The 18,835-nt window shown below is 40.5% G+C and overlaps 1 protein-coding gene across 5 annotated transcripts in view; it reads right to left on the bottom strand.

Moving 5' to 3' along the window:
* The window catches only part of TPX2 (TPX2 microtubule nucleation factor), a 56,009-nt gene extending 37,583 nt beyond the window's left edge, over positions 1-18,426 (bottom strand). For 2 of the 5 annotated variants that reach the window (XM_059406745.1, XM_059406749.1), the window contains exons 1-2: positions 18,087-18,333; positions 1,309-1,485 (exon numbers count right to left, since the gene is read on the bottom strand). In XM_059406745.1, coding sequence (XP_059262728.1) covers positions 1,309-1,414 — 106 coding nt within the window. In that variant the 5' untranslated portion in view covers positions 1,415-1,485; positions 18,087-18,333. The other 3 variants (XM_059406746.1, XM_059406747.1, XM_059406748.1) reach the window with 3 other exon arrangements.
* Between the last annotated feature and the right edge of the window lie 409 nt (positions 18,427-18,835).

The following is an 18,835-nucleotide window of genomic DNA, read 5'->3' as shown; positions in this document are numbered from 1 at the left end:
AGACTTCTCCTTGGGGTTTCAGTAAAGCAGAGAGACACAGAGAACACCCCTATAGGGTAGCTGGCCCTCTTCTCCACCCTTCCTCAACACCACTTTCAACAGATTCCTCCTCTCAGGATCCCCCCGGCATACTATTAAAAAGAATGGTATGTGCCATCACATTTGGATACTGCATTATACGTAATAAGTGCAGCTGCAAGAGAATCATTTTTTTCTCCCATTACATACTGATTTTCTTTTAATATGGAGGATAAAGACATGAGAAAGAGAAAAACGAAGAGATTCTAGGAACTACTAACCTGACATATCAGTTATCTCACCATATTATTACAGGGTAATATGAAAATATAACCTTATCTTTATTTATTGTTGGACTGGTGTCAGAGTTTGTGTCAAATCACATTATCCAACATCAAGTGATCCCATCTGCTTGGGGATTGGGTTCTAAGTAGCATAATCCCCCCAGCCAAAAAAGAATTGGTAAAGCGAAGTAAGAGGGCGGTAACTGCAGTTGCAAAAAAGTAACACAAGAATCCTTGTGATATTAGATCGGTTAGAACTGTTCAATATCTTGACAGTGGCAGTAGATACACAAACCTACACAGATGATTAAAAATTGCATAGAACTGGGGCGCCTGGGTGGCTCAGTGGATTAAGCCGCTGCCTTCAGCTCAGGTCATGATCTCAGGGTCCTGGGATCGAGTCCCGCATCAGGCTCTCTGCTCAGCAGGGAGCCTGCTTCCCCCTCTCTCTCTGCCTGCCTCTCTGCCTACTTGTGGCCTCTCTGCCTACTTGTGATCTCTCTCTGTCAAATAAATAAATAAATAAAATCTTAAAAAAAAAAATTGCATAGAACTTACTACATAAATGAATATGAATACAAGTGAAATTAAGGAAATCTGAGTAAGATAGGTAGATTCTATAAATGTCAATATCCTAGCTATAATATTATATTCTGTGCCCAATGATAGTAGAGCAAGTTTTTATGTGGCTGCCATTGCGACAGAATGTTTTGAATGCTAGAGTTTCACTGAACTTTGTTTCATCTGGATTTTCCCATATATCCCTAAAGATTAAACACTTAACATTCTTAACTGCAAAATTACATTAATTTGTACTGACAGTCCATTTCCAAAATACTGGGCATTTCAATTATTTCTATCATATATCATGGATGATAAAGTATCTTGGTGTAAACAAGAATTTATATTTTAGTTATTTTCTTGCAATTCCTTCTAATTTTTGAAAGGTACTCAGAACAAAGCAAGCCACTAACCCTTAGAATGGCCAGAGAAAGTCAACACTTACCAAACCAAGAATCTATGTTTTGGGTATCTTCCTCATCATTCAAAGAGGTAAAATTGATGAAGTCCGTGGGAGCGTCATAGGAATAGGAAGTTTTAACTTGTGACATTGTCCCCTGTCTTGGCACCGAAGAGCAGATTTTCCCCAGTACTTGTGTCACTTCTTTCAACAGATCACCTTCTAATGAAAGAAATGGTTCAGAAACTCAGTTGTACATTAATCTAAGGCACTGATTCCCCAGCAGGTACTTTGCCTTTACTACTACATGTGCAATTCTGAAAATGATCTGGACAAGTTGCCTAACTTTGCAAACCAAACTAAAAGTTAACTTCTGGGGCACCTGAGTGGCTCAGTGGGTTAAGCCTCTGCCTTTGGCTCAGGTCATGGTCTCAGGGACCTCAGATCCAGCCCCTTGTTGGGCTCTCTGCTCAGCAGGGAGCTTGCTTCCTGACCCCTCTCTCTCTGCCTGCCTCTCTGCCTACTTGTGATCTCTGTCAAATAAATAAATAAACAAGCAAATAAATAAAAGTTAACTTCTTTTTCTTTTCTTTTTTTTTTTAAAGATTTTATTTATTTATTTGACAGAGATCACAAGTAGGCAGAGAGACAGGCAGAGAGAGTCGGGAAGCAGGCTCCCTGCTCAGCAGAAAGCCCGATGTGGGGCTTGATCCCAGGACCCTGGGATCACCACCTGAGCTGAAGGCAGAGGTTTTAACCCACTGAGCCACCCAGGCGCTCCTCTTTTTCTTCTTTTTTAAAGTTTTTTTTGTTGTTTTTTTTGTTTTGTTTTTTTAGCAATGTCTACACCCAACGTGAGGCTCAAATCCCAAGACGAAAAGTCGCATTCTCTACTGACGGGGTCAGTCAGGCACCCCAAAGACAACTTTTCTTTTTTGGGAACTTGAAGACACCCCTTGAGATAAATATGTTGGAATTAGAAAGAGGCAAAGTTTGATGAGTACCTACAACATGCCAGGCAAGCACCATATTGGGTGTTTTACATTAATTATTTTATTTTCCCTCAATCTACCATTTTCTCACTTCTAGCCTCTCCAATATTCAATTTACTCTCTTTCTCTCTCTCAGCCCTGAATAATCCAATTTCTGTCCTGAATAATTAAATTTCTAAAACACGCCATTAAATTTTATACCTACCAACTAAAATCTTACTCATCGGGGCACCTGGGAAGCTCAGCCGGTAAGCATCTGCCTTCGGCTCAGGTCATGATCCCAGGGTCCTGGGATTAAGCCCCATATCAGGCTCCCCTGCTCAACAGGGAGCCTGTTTCTCCCCATCTAGCTCCCCCTGCTTGTGTTCCTTCTCTCACTATCTCTGTCATAAATACATAAAAATATTAAATAAATAAATGATAAAATCTTACTCATCATTCAAAGTTCAATTTAATTCTCTACAAACTTTCCCACGCTTCACCTATCATACGAACTGTTGCCTCTCCAAAACCATAGTGCTTTGTTTACCATCCAATTTTATGTTAGTTAACTATACAAATGCCTCTCATAGAAGACTGTAAGTTCCTGAGAACAAGGATGGATTTTACTCACTTGTATATACCTCATCCATCAAGGTACTTAGAACAGGATCTTATATATAGTAAGAGCTCAATACATTTTGCCAACTACAGGCTTTCTTTCCTTAGAAATATATTCATAAAAATACTATTCCTGAGCATGAAAAGAAAAACTTTAAGAAATACATAAAAGGAGATGCCTGGCTGTCTAAGTAGGTAGAGAATGTGACTCTTGATCTCGGGGTTATAGGTTCACGCCCTACATTGGGTGTAGAGACTGCTAAAAATAAAATCTTTAAAAAAAAAAAAAAAAAAAGGCACATGCCGATTAGATCAAAGGATCAAAGATGGGTCCCATCCATACTCCTATATACAAAGTTCTACACTGCCCTGTAGAAACCTGTGTGGGTTTAAAGTCAATCCCCACTCTAGCCCTCTGTGGTTAAGAAAATATCTGAAAGTAGTGTGAAAAACAGCCTGAAGGGCACACTCATTGGCAAATAATTTCCCTATGAAACTCAGTGAGCCATTTGTCTTCATCCAGGGAACAACATGTACTTAAAGTATTCTGTATCTTGGAAGAGAAGTAGATACCAGTAATCACTTGAATTTATATTTATAAACTTTTTTTTAAGATTTTATTTATTTGACAGAGATCACAAGCAGGCAGAGAGGCAGGCAGAGAGAAAGAGAAGGAGGAAGCAGGCTCCCCGTCAAGCAGAGAGGCCGACGTGGGGCTCAACCCCAGGACCCCGACGTGGGGCTCGACCCCAGGACCCTGAGACCATGACCCGAGCCAAAGGCAGAGGCTTTAACCCACTGAGCCACCCAGGTGCCCCTTGAATATACATTTATTAAGTATCTTCTTTAAGCTTTTATTTTATTATAAAAATGCATGCTCATTAAAGAAATTAGATCACAAAAACACCTTTTATTAAAATAATAATCTACAATGCCACACTATTTCAACCTATCTCTCTCTCTCATTCTCTTTCTATACATATACACACATATATATGAATCTGCTTCACATATTTTTAATGTTTTTCATGTCAATACATACGGGTATTTTATCAATTGATGACTGTGCCGTAATTTACTTATCCCATATTTTTAGGTATTTCCCAATATTTTCGCTTTAAAGACACTACTAGAAGACTATCTGGGGTGCCTGGGTGGCTCAGTCAGTTGAGTGTCTTGTCTTAGGCTCAGGTCATGGTCCCAGGGTCCTGGGATGGAGCCCTGTATCAGGCTCCCTGCTCAGCAGGGAGTCTGTTTCTCCCTCTCCCTCAGATCCTTTACCTACCCCCCACCAGCTTGTTCTCTCTCTCAAATAAACAAGTAAAACCTTAAAAAAAAAATATGTAATGGCTTCATTTATGTGGAAATGTTCCTCTAAAGAGCAATAGTTATTTGTATTACCAGAGAGGTATGCCAGTTCCCCAAACCATCACCAGTTCTGGGCACTAATAACTCTCAGTGCTCATTTTCTTTATATTATACCACCATCCCTATTCTCTGAGATAAATTGTGAGCTTAGTTACACCCAACTTCACTGCTCAGTGGTTTGGCCAATATTTCATTAGCTTCTCTCAGTGGACTGGGGCAATTCAGAAGGTACTTCAGTGCCTCAGAAATATTTGTTCTACTAAATACTTGGTTTACTTAATGATATCAATCTATATACCAGAGAACTTCATCTTCCCATGGTCTCTCCTATTAACTCATTGCAGTCAGAACTCCACGGACACCTTTATAACAATGCCCCAGTTGAGGTACTTAGGTAGAAATACGATTATTTTGGAATTGGGAGGAATCTTAAACAACACCTAACTTTTGCAGTTTATAGATAAGGATTAAAGCAAAAAAGGCTCTTTCAAGGTCACATGACAGAAATACTAACAATCATGGTAAAAACAGTTACCAATGGTACTTATTATATGTACCAGGTGCCATGAAGTACTAAATTCATATTATTTCTAATACTTTCAACAATCCTGTAAAACAGCAATTATTATTCCCATCCTACAAGAGGAAGCTGAAGAGAGAAATGACTTGCCCAATATCACACAGTTTTATAATGGCAGAAGTAGATCTAGAACAGAGGCTCCTAACTCCTTTACAATGTTCTTTCCACATTTGATTCTGCCCTCTCACCCTGTGAATTAGAGAAGCATATTAACATAAGGCCTTTAACTGCATAATAGTAATGTATTTCCTAGTAGATCCATTCTCCATTGTCTTTTTTTTTTTTTTAAAGATTTTATTTATTTGTCAGAGAGAGCGAGCGAGAGCGAGCACAGGCAGACAGAGTGGAAGGCAGAGTCAGACGGAGAAGCAGGCTCCCTGCGGAGCAAGGAGCCCGTTATGGGACTCGATCCCAGGACGCTGGGATCATGACCTGAGCCGAAGGCAGCTGCTTAACCAACTGAGCCACCCAGGCGTCCCTCTCCATTGTCTTTTGCCCTGAATAGAGAGTCCTTATTATTCTCATTCTAAATTTTTCACTTTCCCCTATTTCTACTTTCATTGTTCAATTTAACTCAATAAGCTATTTTTAGCAGTCCACTCTTACTATACACTCACCAGGGGCCTGAAGATACGGGCTTGACGATACTGGAGCTCCTTTCTCACTAATACCCAAGGATAAGACTCTGTCTCATACAAAGTAGATATAGTCTCAGATACAAAGGAACTTAAATCTAGATAGGAGCTAAGGTCCTGGCACACCCAATAAATAAGATGGTATGTAATATTTAAATTACATCATGCTAAACAAAATAAGTCAATCAGAGAAAGATAATTATCATATGATTTCACTAATAAGTGGAATTTAAGAAACAAAACAGAGTGGGTGGATCAGTGGGTTAAAGCCTCTGCCTTTGGCTCAGGTCATTATCTCAGGGTCCTGGGATCAAGTCCCATGTTGGGCTCTCTGCTCAGTAGGGAGCCTGCTTCCCCCTCTCCCTCTGCCTGCTGCTCTGCCTGCTTGTGATGTCTCTCTATGTCAAATAAATAAAATCTTTGGAAAAATAACAACAGCAACAACAACAACAGAGGATCATAGGGGAAGAGAGGAAAAAATAAAACAAGATGAAACCAGAGAGGGAGACAAACCATAAGAAACCCCCTTTTTTTTTTTAAAGATTTATTTATTTATTTATTTGACAGAGAGAGAGAGAGAGAGAGATCACAAGTAGGCAGAGAGGCAGGCAGAGAGAGAGGAAGGGAAGCAGGCTCCCTGCTGAGCAGAGAGCCCGATGTGGGACTCAATCCCAGGACCCTGAGATCATGACCTGAGCCGAACGCAGCAGCTTAACCCACTGAGCCACCCAGGCGCCCCAAGAGACCCTTAATCATAGGAAACAAACTGAGTGTTGCTGGAGGGGAGGGGGATAAAATCTTTAAAAAAAGGTTTTAGGGGTGCCTGGGTGGCTCAGTTGGCTAAGCATCTGCCTTTGGCTTAGGTCATAATCCCAAGGTCATGGGATCAAGCCCCATATCAGGCCCCCTGCTCAGTGGAGAGCCTGCTTCTTCCTCTCTCTCTGCTGCTCCCCCTGCTTGTGATCTCTCTCACTGTCTCTGTCAAATAAATAAATAAATAAAATCTTTTTTAAAAATGTTTTTAAAAAATATAAATAAAACAAAAAATAAACTTTCATTCAACTTTTAAAAATACTTAAATTACACTGCATAAGCTATAAGTATAAAGAGAATTAGAAATTAATATAGCTTAAGCTATGATTAAATATTTTTCTTTGAGCATCATCTAAATAGTAGGAAGTACCTACCATTATAATGAAAGTCACCACCTTGATCACTACCTTCCAGGCTTGGAATGGCCATGGACAGTTCTGGCCAATGAGAACAAAGCAGGAATTTGCTGAGGGATTCGCAGGAAAACTTACTTTGCTCATACAACCACAGCCTTGTTCCTGCCCTCTTCCTTCACCTTTCTTCTTGCAAATGCAATGGCTAGAGATATAGCAGCTCATGAAAACAAGTGGATGGCCAAGTAAATAACACTGGACCTGACATTGCTGAGCCACTGACCTGACCACTGATCAAATATCAGCAACCACCTAACCTCCAGACAATAATACTTTTTGTATAAGTCATTATAGTCACATTTTCTGTCATTTATAGCCCAAAACAATCCCAACTAACATAGAAGTCCGGAATTCTAGACCTGTCTCTGGCATTTTCTAGATACATACGACAAAGGCAAGTCACTCCACCTTTCTACCTACCTACTTCCCATAAACAAACGAGAAAGCATTTCGAGTGCTATAAAATACATTACTGTTCTTACAGTATCATCACTGCCTTTAGACCTGATACCTCTCCTCTCCTTGACCACATTTGTATTCAAAGGACCCTCACTGAAAGATTCCCCAGTGACTGACAGTGGTTAAAATTCCCCTGCTGCAAGGAGTAAGTTTTCCTGTTCTTGTGAACAAACATGCTGGAAGACATGGGAAAATCTTGGATTCCCATGATCTTAATGCCTAACCCAGGTCACTGGGAACCCTTCCCAGGCAGGAATGTAATGAAGACTACCAAAGTTGGGGGAGGGAAGAGGCAGGAATGTAATATGCAACAACCCTAATTAGCTTCCTAAAAATCATGACTTCCACCAAAGCATGCTACTGAAAACTACCTGGAAAGTATTCAAATTTAACCCTCACATTCTTCTTTCTTTTTTTAATTATGGAGCTAAACAGCTACGCTCTTTGGAGGACAACTGTATTTTTCTTTTTGACAGAGCTTGCCAAATGTAAACATACTATAGTATTGTTCATAAAAGCCAAAAAACTAAAAACCAAAGTTCCACCAATAGAAGATTGGTTGAATAAATTAAGGCACAATCATATAATAAAATATTAAGTAACTTTATCTTTTTTTTAACGATTTTATTTATTTATTTGACAGACAGGGATCACAAGTAGGCAGGGAAGCAGGCAGAGAGAGAGTAGGAAGCAGGGTTCCCGCCAAGCAGAGAGCCCGACAAAGGGCTCCATCCCAGGACCCCGGGACCATGACCCAAGCCGAAGGCAGAGGCTTTAACCCACTGAGCCACCCAGGCGCCCCTAATAAGTAACTTTAATATTAGGTAACTTTGCATATGTGATGATATGTGTACACAGTGAGCTCCAAGAGCTATTAAGAAAAGCAAAACATTAAAGTGCATACTCTTATTCATGTTAAAAAGAAGCAGAGGGACTCATATATACCTTTGTTCACACATAAGACTATTGTGTAAGGAGACATAAAAGTGTTAACAGTATTTGGGTCTGAGAAGAGAGCTAGGAGTTCTGGGTCAGAGGAAGATTTTTCACTATATGAACTTTTATACTCTTTGAATGTTTTATAAATGTATATACCTTTTCAGTTTAAAGAACTAGTTAAGCAGTATTTATTTCCCCCTAAATTGATGTATACAGTCCATAAGTCACTGGGCTTTCTGGAATTTTTTATTAATTAAGTACTTTTGGTAATCCAGCAATAATTGCTAAACCTCTTGATTTTTGGAAATAACGTTTCCCATTTATGTGGTCTATAAATTGGCTACTAACTTCACTTATCCAAATGTTATCCATCCTTTCTTTTTTTAATTGTCTCTGTATAAAAACAAAATGCTCCTAGATGGGGCGCCTGGGTGGCTCAGTGGGTTAAAGCCTCTGCCTTCAGCTCAGGTCATGATCCCAGGATTCTGGGATCGAGCCCCAAATCGAGCTCTCTGCTCTGCAGGGAGCCTGATTCCTCCTCTCTCTCTCTGCTCGCCTCTCTGCCTACTTGTGATCTCTGTCTGTCAAATGAATAAATAAAAAATCTTAAAAAAAAAAAAATATGCTCCTGGGTATTGACTTAATAAAAAGTATATAAACTTCAAAAAAGGTTAAAAATAATAAGTTATTAATTATTGAGTACTTATGGCATGCCAGACACTGTTTCCACAGCGTTTTACATGTATTAACTAACTAAATCCTCCAATAATCCTGTGAAGTTTAAGTACTATTATTATCTTCATTTTACAGGTAAGAAAACTGAGGCAAGGAGAGACTTACTACTTACTTATTCATGGCCACACAGCTATGAAGTAGCAGAGCCAGCCTTTGAACTCAGATCTACTACCTCTCATATTTACTGATTTTTTTCTTTAGATAATCTCTGTGCCCAACATGTGGCTCAAATTCACAACCCCAAGATCAGGAGCCATGTGCTCTATCAACTGAGCCAGTCAGGCACAACTCTTTGTGTGTATGTATTTTTATGTATCTATTTGTTTGTTTTTATTTATTTACTCTCATATTTATTTAAAAGATAGATATTTATGTAGCTCAATAGGAAATGTTAAGGAACAAGGGATGAAACCATTTGTAGATAATAACTTCCAAATACTGTTTACTATAGGCCAAGCACTGTGCCAGGCACTGGATATAAATCATCTCATTGAAACTTCAACAATATACAAGGTAGATATCATCATCACCATTTTACAAATAAGGAAACAGGTTCACAGTAATTAACCTACTCCAAGATTACCAACTAGTATGTAGCTGTGTTGAGTTTTAAGACCAGATCTGTGAGATTCCAAAAATCTAGAGTTGCTATAATGAACAGATTTTTCCTAAAACATTACTTCAAAGATGAAGTATGTAACCGAATCATACTAATCTGTCAGACAAATGCAAATATTAACTCTGCTTTACATATAACTATAAGTATTCCTGAAAAACTGTTCACAAAAGAATACTGGTAAATTAAGAATCCTATTCTAAATACACTGGGAAAGCTCTGAGCTGAATCATCCCCTTAGTAAAACACCACCCCTTAATTTCTCTTTTTCTTAGTTTGTATTCTTGCATATAAAGTTTTTCCTTTGCATAAGATGGAAGTTAGTCTGAACCTATCAGTGGATATTCTAGAGTAAAAGAGACAAAGAGGAGGGTATTTAATCAGATGGAGGGATATCTTTTGAGGTCTAAGAGTGCATTTGATTGATGGGGGTCAAAAGGCAAGGGGCGCAAACTTAAATATGCCTAATCTTTATTTAGCTAAAACTTTAAAACCAAAATACTATTTTTCTAACATTACTTCTTTTTTAAAAAGCTTTTTTTTTTTTTTTTTAAAGATTTTATTTATTCATTTGAGACAAAGATCACAAGTAGGCAGAGAGGCAGGCGGGGGTTGGGGGGGGAAGCAGGCTCCCCACTGAGCAGAGCCCAGGACCCGGAGATCATGACCTGAGCTGAAGGCAGAGGCTTTAACCCACTGAGCCACCCAGGTGCCCCTAAAAAGCTTCTTTTAAGCTATCTTTTGGTCTAGTATGAGCAACTCAGGAGATCATCCCTACCAACCCTACTAAAAAGGGAACAAGTAAACAAAATGTATATATACTGAGAAGTCTGACTCTTCAATAAAAGGTGACAGCACAAGTACATGAACAAAACCAAAAGTAACTACTGGGTTATGCCAGTTTCACCAAGCTGCTTCTCCCACAAATAATAAAATTAAGATGTGAAACCTTCAAAAATTAAAAAAGCACAAGGCCTGGTGGGAAAAGGAACAGCCCAGGGCCTGGGCCAACTGTTTAAATGAGAGAGCCCCAGGCATGATGGGAACTGGATACCTTCCTGCACCCCTTAATCAAGATTGAATTTCTGTCAACAGGTCTCACTGAAAAAAAAAAGGAAAGAAAAAAGGCACATGCGTCAACCACATTCCCCCAAACAAATAAGACTGCCAAGCAAGAGAACCAGTTTCACATTTCAAAATTATCTAAATCCACCACAGCTCTAGACTCCTGCAAAACTAGAAATATTCTGAGTGAAGAAATAGCTCTTTCAGACCAATAATCCTACAACAGAACTGAGGAAAAAGGCTCTCCCATATTATGAACTACTTAGGTTCCTTTTAGAACTGCCTATTAAAAGCCATCATCGTATCATACAGCTCATTTTTGTTTCCAGAGAACAAAGACTAAAAGAATACATATAGGGGCTCCTGGGTCACTCAGTCATTAAGCATCTACCTTCAGTTCAGGTCATGATCCCAGCATCCCAGGATTAAGCCCCACATCAGGCTCCCTGCTCAGAGTGGTTTGCTTCTCCCTCTCCCACTCCCCTTGCTTGTGTCCCCTCACTTGCTGTCTGTCAAATAAATATCATTTTTTAAAAATAAATAAATAAAAGGATATATATAATCTCTTCCCTTAAGAAACTCATATTTGAGGGGCGCCTGGGTGGCTCAGTAGGTTAAAGCCTCGCCTTCCACTCAGGTCATGATCTCAGGGTCCTGGGATCCGGCCCCGAGTCGAGCTCTCTGCTTGGTGGGAAGCTTGCTTCCCTTCCTCTCTCTCTGCCTGCCTCTCTGCCTACTTGTGATCTTTGTCTCTCAAATGAATAAATAAAATCTTAAATTCATATTTGAGTGGAGACTACAGACAATTGTGATACAGGGTGATCTTTGCTAAAAAGGGGAAAAAAAAACAAGATCACTGTGGAAGTCCAGAGAAGGGGAGCTGGTGGAAGTGATGCTTAAAAATACAGACAGTGGGGGCACCTGGGTGGCTCAGTGGGTTAAGCCTCTGCCTTCAGCTCAGGTCATGGTCCCAGGGTCCCACATCAGGCTCTCTGCTCAACAGGGAGCCTGCTTCCCCCTCTATTTCTGCCTGCCTCTCTGCCTACTTGTGATCTCTGTCAAAGAAATAAATTTAAAAATCTTAAAAAAAGAAAAATAGACAGTGGTGAGCATAGCATAAGCTACAGAGATGTTGAATCACTGTTGTAAACTGAAACTAATGTAGCATTGTGTGTCAACTATACTTGTCAAAAATTTTTTTAAAAAGGAGAAAAGATATGCACAAAGAACACAGCAACAAAAAGATACAGACAATCCTGCAGAGTTCTACAAGCTAAGGATGCATACTGACTTTTTCTAAGGAAAGAGATAAATGGAAATGGGAAACAAATGTGGGAGAAGCACATAATTGAGAAAGATTGCAAAAGAAGCAATGCAACTTGTTTCCACATTCATTAGAAATTAACCTCCATCACGTCCTATTCCTCTTCACTCTCAAACCCAAAATAACTAGACTTGACAACCTCTATAAATCAAAAGATGCAGATTCAGAGGAAGTGGGGGAAATCTGCAAAAGGGTGCATTCTAAGCAAGGTTGACATAGCAGCTAGCAGCTCCTAAACAAAACAAAGACTTTGGTGTGACAAATGCTCTCAAGCACTTCCCTATCCACTTTGTGAGCTGCACTGTACCTATTTCTACTGTGAGAAAAATCATGAGTTAAACAACTGGTAATATAATAGAGTAAAAGTAAGTCAAGACTTCATTAGAAGTCTATTAGTTAAATGGTCCCATCCCAAATGGTGCCATTTTCCCAGGCACACCCTCTCCTACTTTCACAAGGGATAAGAGATCCTGTTACCGTACCACAAGTTAAATAGAGTTATTTTCATCTTACGCAGCGAAAAAACACCTACATTTTTTTTGTACATAAGGGATTAGCAGGAGTCAGTAAATGGCAACATAATCCAGCATGCAATTTCAACTGTTAATCAAAGCCACAAACTAAGTCTAAAGGAAGTTAATGGACTTTGTGTTTCCACATTTATGTTTGCTAACTTCTATGTTGAAATTGGATCTGTTTACAGAAACAGATGCATGAAGCTTCCAAAATTGGGTCAATTTAAAATCCAATGACAATCCTTCACTGTCCAAGCACTGAGAAGTCAGCACAGGACACATGGACACTTGTTGTAATTCATCACTGTCCAGAAACCTCAAGCACATATACTTTTTATCATTTCTCTCCCGAACTTTTGAGTTATGGCTTACGAACTCAGTTCTGCTTTATTTAACTTATCTGTACAATTCTACAAACCCTAACCTACTCTTAAACAACTAATAAAACCTGGATAAAAATCAATGATGCCATTTACCTTCAAGCCAAATAAGGACACAAAGTAGAATACTAAAAGGAAATCTTTGAAGAATATTAGGAAATCTCTGCAGAATATCAAAGTGTTCTGCTGTTTCAATAGTAAGAAGCCAAAGAGTTTTTAAGGGTTGATAGTGGGGCTGCATACATTCCTAGTGAAATCTCAATCACACAGTCTTAAGGAGATTTTTACATCCTTCAAAAGGTATCCTTCTTGCAGGGCACCTGGGTGGCTCAGTTGTTAAGCGTCTGCCTTCGGCTCAGGTCGTGATGCCCAGGTCCTAGGATTGACCCCCGCATCAGGTTCCCTGATCAGCAGGAAACCTGCTTCTCCCTCTCCCACTCCCCATACTGTGTTCCCTCTCTCACCATCTCAAATAAATAAATAAAATCTTTAAAAAACAAACCAAAAAGAAAAACACAAAAGGTATCCCTCTTGGGATGTAGATACACAGGTACCCAAGAATCTCAGAAAGCAATTGCTTACGGGATGCCAGCAAGTGTCAGTGACAAGGCTGTAAGATTTTTAACTATAAAACTTTTTATACTATTTTGAGTTTTGTACCATGTGACTGTATCACATACTTTTAAAATATAAATTTATGCCTGTGTAAAATATACACTATTAAGTGGGTATGTAAATCAGCATTATTTTCTTATGAGGCAATTTGGTGTTATGTACCCGTGTCTTAAAAATATGCATTCAGGGGGCACCTGGGTGGCTCAGTGGGTTAAAGCCTCTGCCTTCGGCTCAGGTCGTGGTCCCAGGGTCCTGGTATCGAGCCCCACATCGGGCTCTCTGCTCAGCAGGGAGCCTGCTTCCCTTCCTCTCTCTGCCTGCCTCTCTGCCTACTTGTGATCTATCTGTCAAATAAATTTTGACATTTTGACATAATCTATTTATGTTAAATAAATAAATTCAATCTTAAAAATATATATATGCATTCGGGGCACCTGGGTGACTCACTGGGTTAAAGCCTCTGCCTTCAGCTCAGGTCATGATCCTAGGGTCCTGGGATGGAGCCCCTCATCAGGCTGAGCAGAGAGTCTGCTTCCTCCTCTCTCTCTGCCTACCTCTCTGCCTACTTGTGATCTCTGTCTGTTAAATAAATAAATAAATAAATATGCAATCTTTGACCAATGATTTCACTGCATAAAATACTGTGGCAGAACCATATAATGGAATACCACATAGCTATTAAAATTATGTTGTAGAGGGATGCTTGGGTGGCTCAGCTGGTTAAGCATCTGCCTTCCGCTCAGGTCATGATCCCAGGGTCTTGGGATAGAGTCCTGCATCCGAGCTCCTTGCTCAGCAGAGAGTCTGCTTCTCCCTCTGCCTGCTGCTCCCCCTGCTTGTGTACGCTCTCTCATTCTCTCGCTCTGACAAAAAAAATCTTAAAATGTTGTAGCAAATTTTAACGAAATGAAAAAATGCTCATAACCTAATTATTATATTGAAAAATATAATGAAAATTTTTAGTGTAGGACTTTTTATTTATTTATTTATTTATTTATTTTAAAGATTTTATTTATTTATTTGACAGAGAGAAATCACAAGTAGATGGAGAGGCAGGCAGAGAGAGAGAGAGGGAAGCAGGCTCTCCGCTGAGCTGAGAGCCCGATGCGGGACTCGATCCCAGGACTCTGAGATCATGACCTGAGCCGAAGGCAGCGGCTTAACCCACTGAGCCACCCAGGCGCCCCTAGTGTAGGACTTTTTAAAACCAAATATGGGCACAGAAAAATTTGGAAAGAAATCTATCAAAATGTTAGCAATAGTTTATCTGAGAAGTACGATAGTGAGGGATAGTTCTTTCTTTTGCTTTTTCATATTAAATAAATTTTCTTCCAAAGTATGTTACTTTTGAAGATATATTAAACACTTTTGATTGTAATTATTAATGTTCCTCTTATCCCTTTTTAATGTAACTCACTTTGAACACCACCTTACCTGTGGTTTAATCCGTCAGTCCACCTGCCTACGGGCTTGATTCAGAGTTGCAATATACTTTTCACATCTCTTCTGAAATGCTGAAGTCTGGCCGTGATCGTATAGTGGTTAGTACTCTGCGTTGTGAAATGCTGAAGTCTAACAAGTACTTTTTATCAAGAACCTGGATAGCACGCTCGGTGGCTCAGTTTGTTAAGCGGCTGCCTTTGGCTCAAGTGGTTATCCCAGGGTCCTGGGATCAAGTCCTACATGCAGCTCCTGGTTCAGCAGAGAGCTTGCTTCTCCCTCCCACTCTGTTTGCTGGTCTCCCTGTTTGTATTCTCCCTCTCTGTTAAATGAATAAATAAAACCTTAAAAAAATTCTTTAAAAAATAAAAATTAATTAATTTTTTAAAAAAGAACCTAGAAGAAACAGAAAAGTGATAGAACGGGTTCATGTTCTCTGTAGTAAAAATGGTTAACAGAGACTAGGAAAAGGCTATAAAACACCAAAGATTACCCCTCTCAAAACCAAACAGTGCCTCTAGGAGCTAAGGTCTAAATAGCATAAATCTGGGGCACCTGGGTGGCTCAGTGGTTAAGCGTCTGCCTTCAGCTCAGGTCATGATCCCAGAGTCCTGAGATCAAGCTTCAGGCTCCCTGCCTGGGGAAGCCTGCTTTTCTCTCTCCCACTCCCTCTGCTTGTATTACCTCTCTCGCTGTGTCTTTTTCTCTGTATGTGTGTGTCTCTCTCTCTCTGTGTCAAATAAATGGATAAAATCTTAAATAAATAAATGAATAGTATAAATCTACCCTAAAGTTAATTGTTGTTTCAGCTTACGTTTTGAGTATACATTGCTGTCTCGTGGTGTCTTTAATATTATATACTCACACTTTTAAAACTAACTTTCCAAATTCGCAATTTAGGAACACTGACACCAAGGGTAATAGTGTACACTTCTGTGTTATTCAAACATCAGGACCGATAGTAGGCACACTTGTAATATGGAAAGAAAAAAAACTTTTATTATCTTTTTTAATAGTATTTTTTAAACATTTCCAAAGTAAGCTCCTTTCCCACTAATCAGTAATTTCCTCCCAATCAAATCTCTCTATGCAAATGAACATAACCAGAAACCCCCCTCCAGCTATCCATTCTTTTTGCACCAAGTACCTCCAACCGCTGATCTCTAGATCTGTCTCAAATACAGACCTATTCATAGAATTGTTTGGGCTGTTCAGTCTCCTAGTAGTCAATTCTATTTCCTAACTTTACTCATTGCAAAGACAATTCAGTTTGCCAAAGGGCATTTAGAGCTCTCCTTTTTCTTTCCTTCCCCAGCAATTCAAAAAGAATGAGGGAAGAGACCCAGGTAAGGCTGAAGAAAAAAATACGTAAGTAATATGGAAGAACTTTGAACATCTGGCACCTAAACAAAAAATGAAGGACTTTCTCACATAATCCTGTCTCGTGGAGAAGCCTAATTGCAAATGTAGGATAAGTTTATTTTATTAAGCTTGGAATATACAGACATAAGCATAAGGCTGGCCAAAACCACCCTATTTTATTAAAAGTTATAAAGTTGCTTTTTAAAGATTGCATTCATTTATTTGACAGAGAGAGTGAGAGAGTGGAAGCAGCATAGGGAGAGGGAGCCTGATGAGCCTGATGAGCACGGAGCCTGATGTGGGACAGGATCCCAGAACCCTGGGATCACAACCTGAGCCGAAGGCAGACCCTTAACTGACTGAGTCACCTAGGCGCCCCAAAAGTCTAAACAAATTTATCAACCTAGTTGAATACATCCAGTTTTTCATACCTGCAATTTTGTAGTCAATTTAGATAATGCCCTCCTGCCTATCCAATTCAGCAGATAGTAAGTGGGCAATTTCTCTGCACCAAGACTGTTCTAGTTCTTTTTTTTTTTTTTAAAGATTTTATTTATTTATTTGACAGAGAGAAATCACAAGTAGATGGAGAGGCAGGCAGAGAGAGGAGGAAGCAGGCTCCCCGCAGAGCAGAGAGCCCGATGCGGGACTCGATCCCAGGACTCTGAGATCATGACTTGAGCCGAAGGCAGCGGCTTAACCCACTGAACCACCCAGGCGCCCAAGACTGTTCTAGTTCTTATCTAACCAAACTCTGCTTATCAAGAGCCAGTTGGGGTCCCATCTGCTTCACAAAGACATCCTTGCCTGTCTTAAGCCTCACTGATCGCCCTCACCTCTACCTTGCCGGCACCTACAATACATAACACTACAGTACTCCAATGCTGTCATTTCTTGTTCAGATAGTCACTTGTGAATTTGAATCAGTCTTCTGTCCTCAAGCATACCAGAAAACCCATGAGAACATCATACATCTGAATATCCAGAGTATCTAACATCAATCTGAGCACACAGTACACCCTCAAAAATCAATTAATTAGCTAAGTGCACTGGGAGCCACAGAAATTTTTATCCTGAGAGTGGCAACTTAATACTGAGCTAACACACCTAACAGTGATACTCCAAAACCACCAAGGGTGATATAGGGGTGGCTTGACAGGGGGTAGGATACATTGAGACCACAACCCAAGAATATCCTTATTATAGCAGTCAATAATTCAAATCCTGATGAAATAAGGATAAGATAAGAAAGGCCTTAGGATGTCAAGAGAAGGTAAAGCTGAATGAACCTAGGAGTACATAAATGACTTCCGAGCAAAATCAGCAGAGCCCTCAATGCTGTCTGGTTCTAAGTAGGGCTGATTGGGGCAAGCCCTTCGGATTTAACTATGGGAAAACTGTATGCGAGACAAAGACACCACACATCAAGGGAAAGGGGGCAGAACAGTCCTACCATATTATAGTCTGGTTCACCCTTGTCCTTTCCTCTTCAGTCTACAAATGTTCTAGGACAGGAAATTAGAAAGGCAGTGATACCTAGTTATTCGTTGCAGATCTAGATAAAACAGGATGAATTTTAAATCCCAAACAAAAAGACAACTCCAATTGGAACGAAATTCCCGCAATTACCTTCCTATTCTTACACAATAGTTTTTAAATGTAGTCGTCTTGTGACCACATCTGTTTTCCTCCACCAAAGCCACCCTTCTTGAGGGCGGGGCTACGGTTTCATCCATTTCTTGAAATCTGGATTGTGGGCCTCAGTTTCCTCCTCTAAAAAGTGGGACTAAGAATAGGACCTGCTTCATTGGCTTCGTGGGACAATTAAGTGAGAAAACGCACGCAGAGTGCGTAATCCAAGTGAAAGCTTATTTCATTTGTGCGTGGTAACAATGGTCGTTACCATTACTAGCTTACAGCCTCCCACAACCGCTACTTCCCCGTATTTCCCAGGGCCGGCCACGGCCTCTACCTCCAGATGCAGCCCGCTAGTCTCGGTCGGGACACACTTCGCTGGAAAATCCTGTGCCACCAAGAGAAGGGTCGTCCGAAGCCCGACTACCTTCCCGCCTGGCCAGGGCGGCGCCCACACAATTCGACCGCCTCTGAAGCCCGGGGCAAGAGGCGCTTGGAGGCGCTCCGGGTTTGGCGGCCTCCAGCCTTTCGAAAATCAGGGAAACGGCAGGCCGCACCCCAGCTGGTCCCCGTTTCTCTCCAAAGCTCACCTCACCTCAGCTCTGACAACCGAGCGTCCGGAAGATCCGACGCGGGACTTCATTCAGTACCGTTGAAAATTTGAACCCAGGCTCTCTAGTCGAATGCACCAATCAGAGTGCGGGAACCGGCAATCCTTAGCCTCCCGATTGGCCCAGAGGATCACAAGGACGCCGGAAGACAGGATGAGGGACTAGCAAACAACCGGCCCGGGAGGCTCCTGGGAAATGTAGTCTCATGCAGCTGCGTGAACCATTTGGAACAAATCTAATGAGGAAATTACTACAAAGCCCAGAACCCTCGACTCCAGATTATTCGGGAGAGGTGGTACCAACTGAAGAGATAAGAAGTCGCTTCAGGTAACAGAGCGGCGCGCGACTGGACCTCCGAAATACTTTCATGAAAGAAAATTTATGATTCTTCCTATAGTAGTGCATGGTGCCTTGAAATGTTCATAAGAATTCCATTCGTTTTAATATAGACTCCCCTGTATACAGCATAGACTCG

Source organism: Mustela nigripes, chromosome 7 (genome assembly GCF_022355385.1).
Source record: "Mustela nigripes isolate SB6536 chromosome 7, MUSNIG.SB6536, whole genome shotgun sequence".
Classification (NCBI taxonomy): domain Eukaryota; kingdom Metazoa; phylum Chordata; class Mammalia; order Carnivora; family Mustelidae; genus Mustela; species Mustela nigripes.
This window is presented reverse-complemented; position numbering and strand designations above follow the sequence as displayed.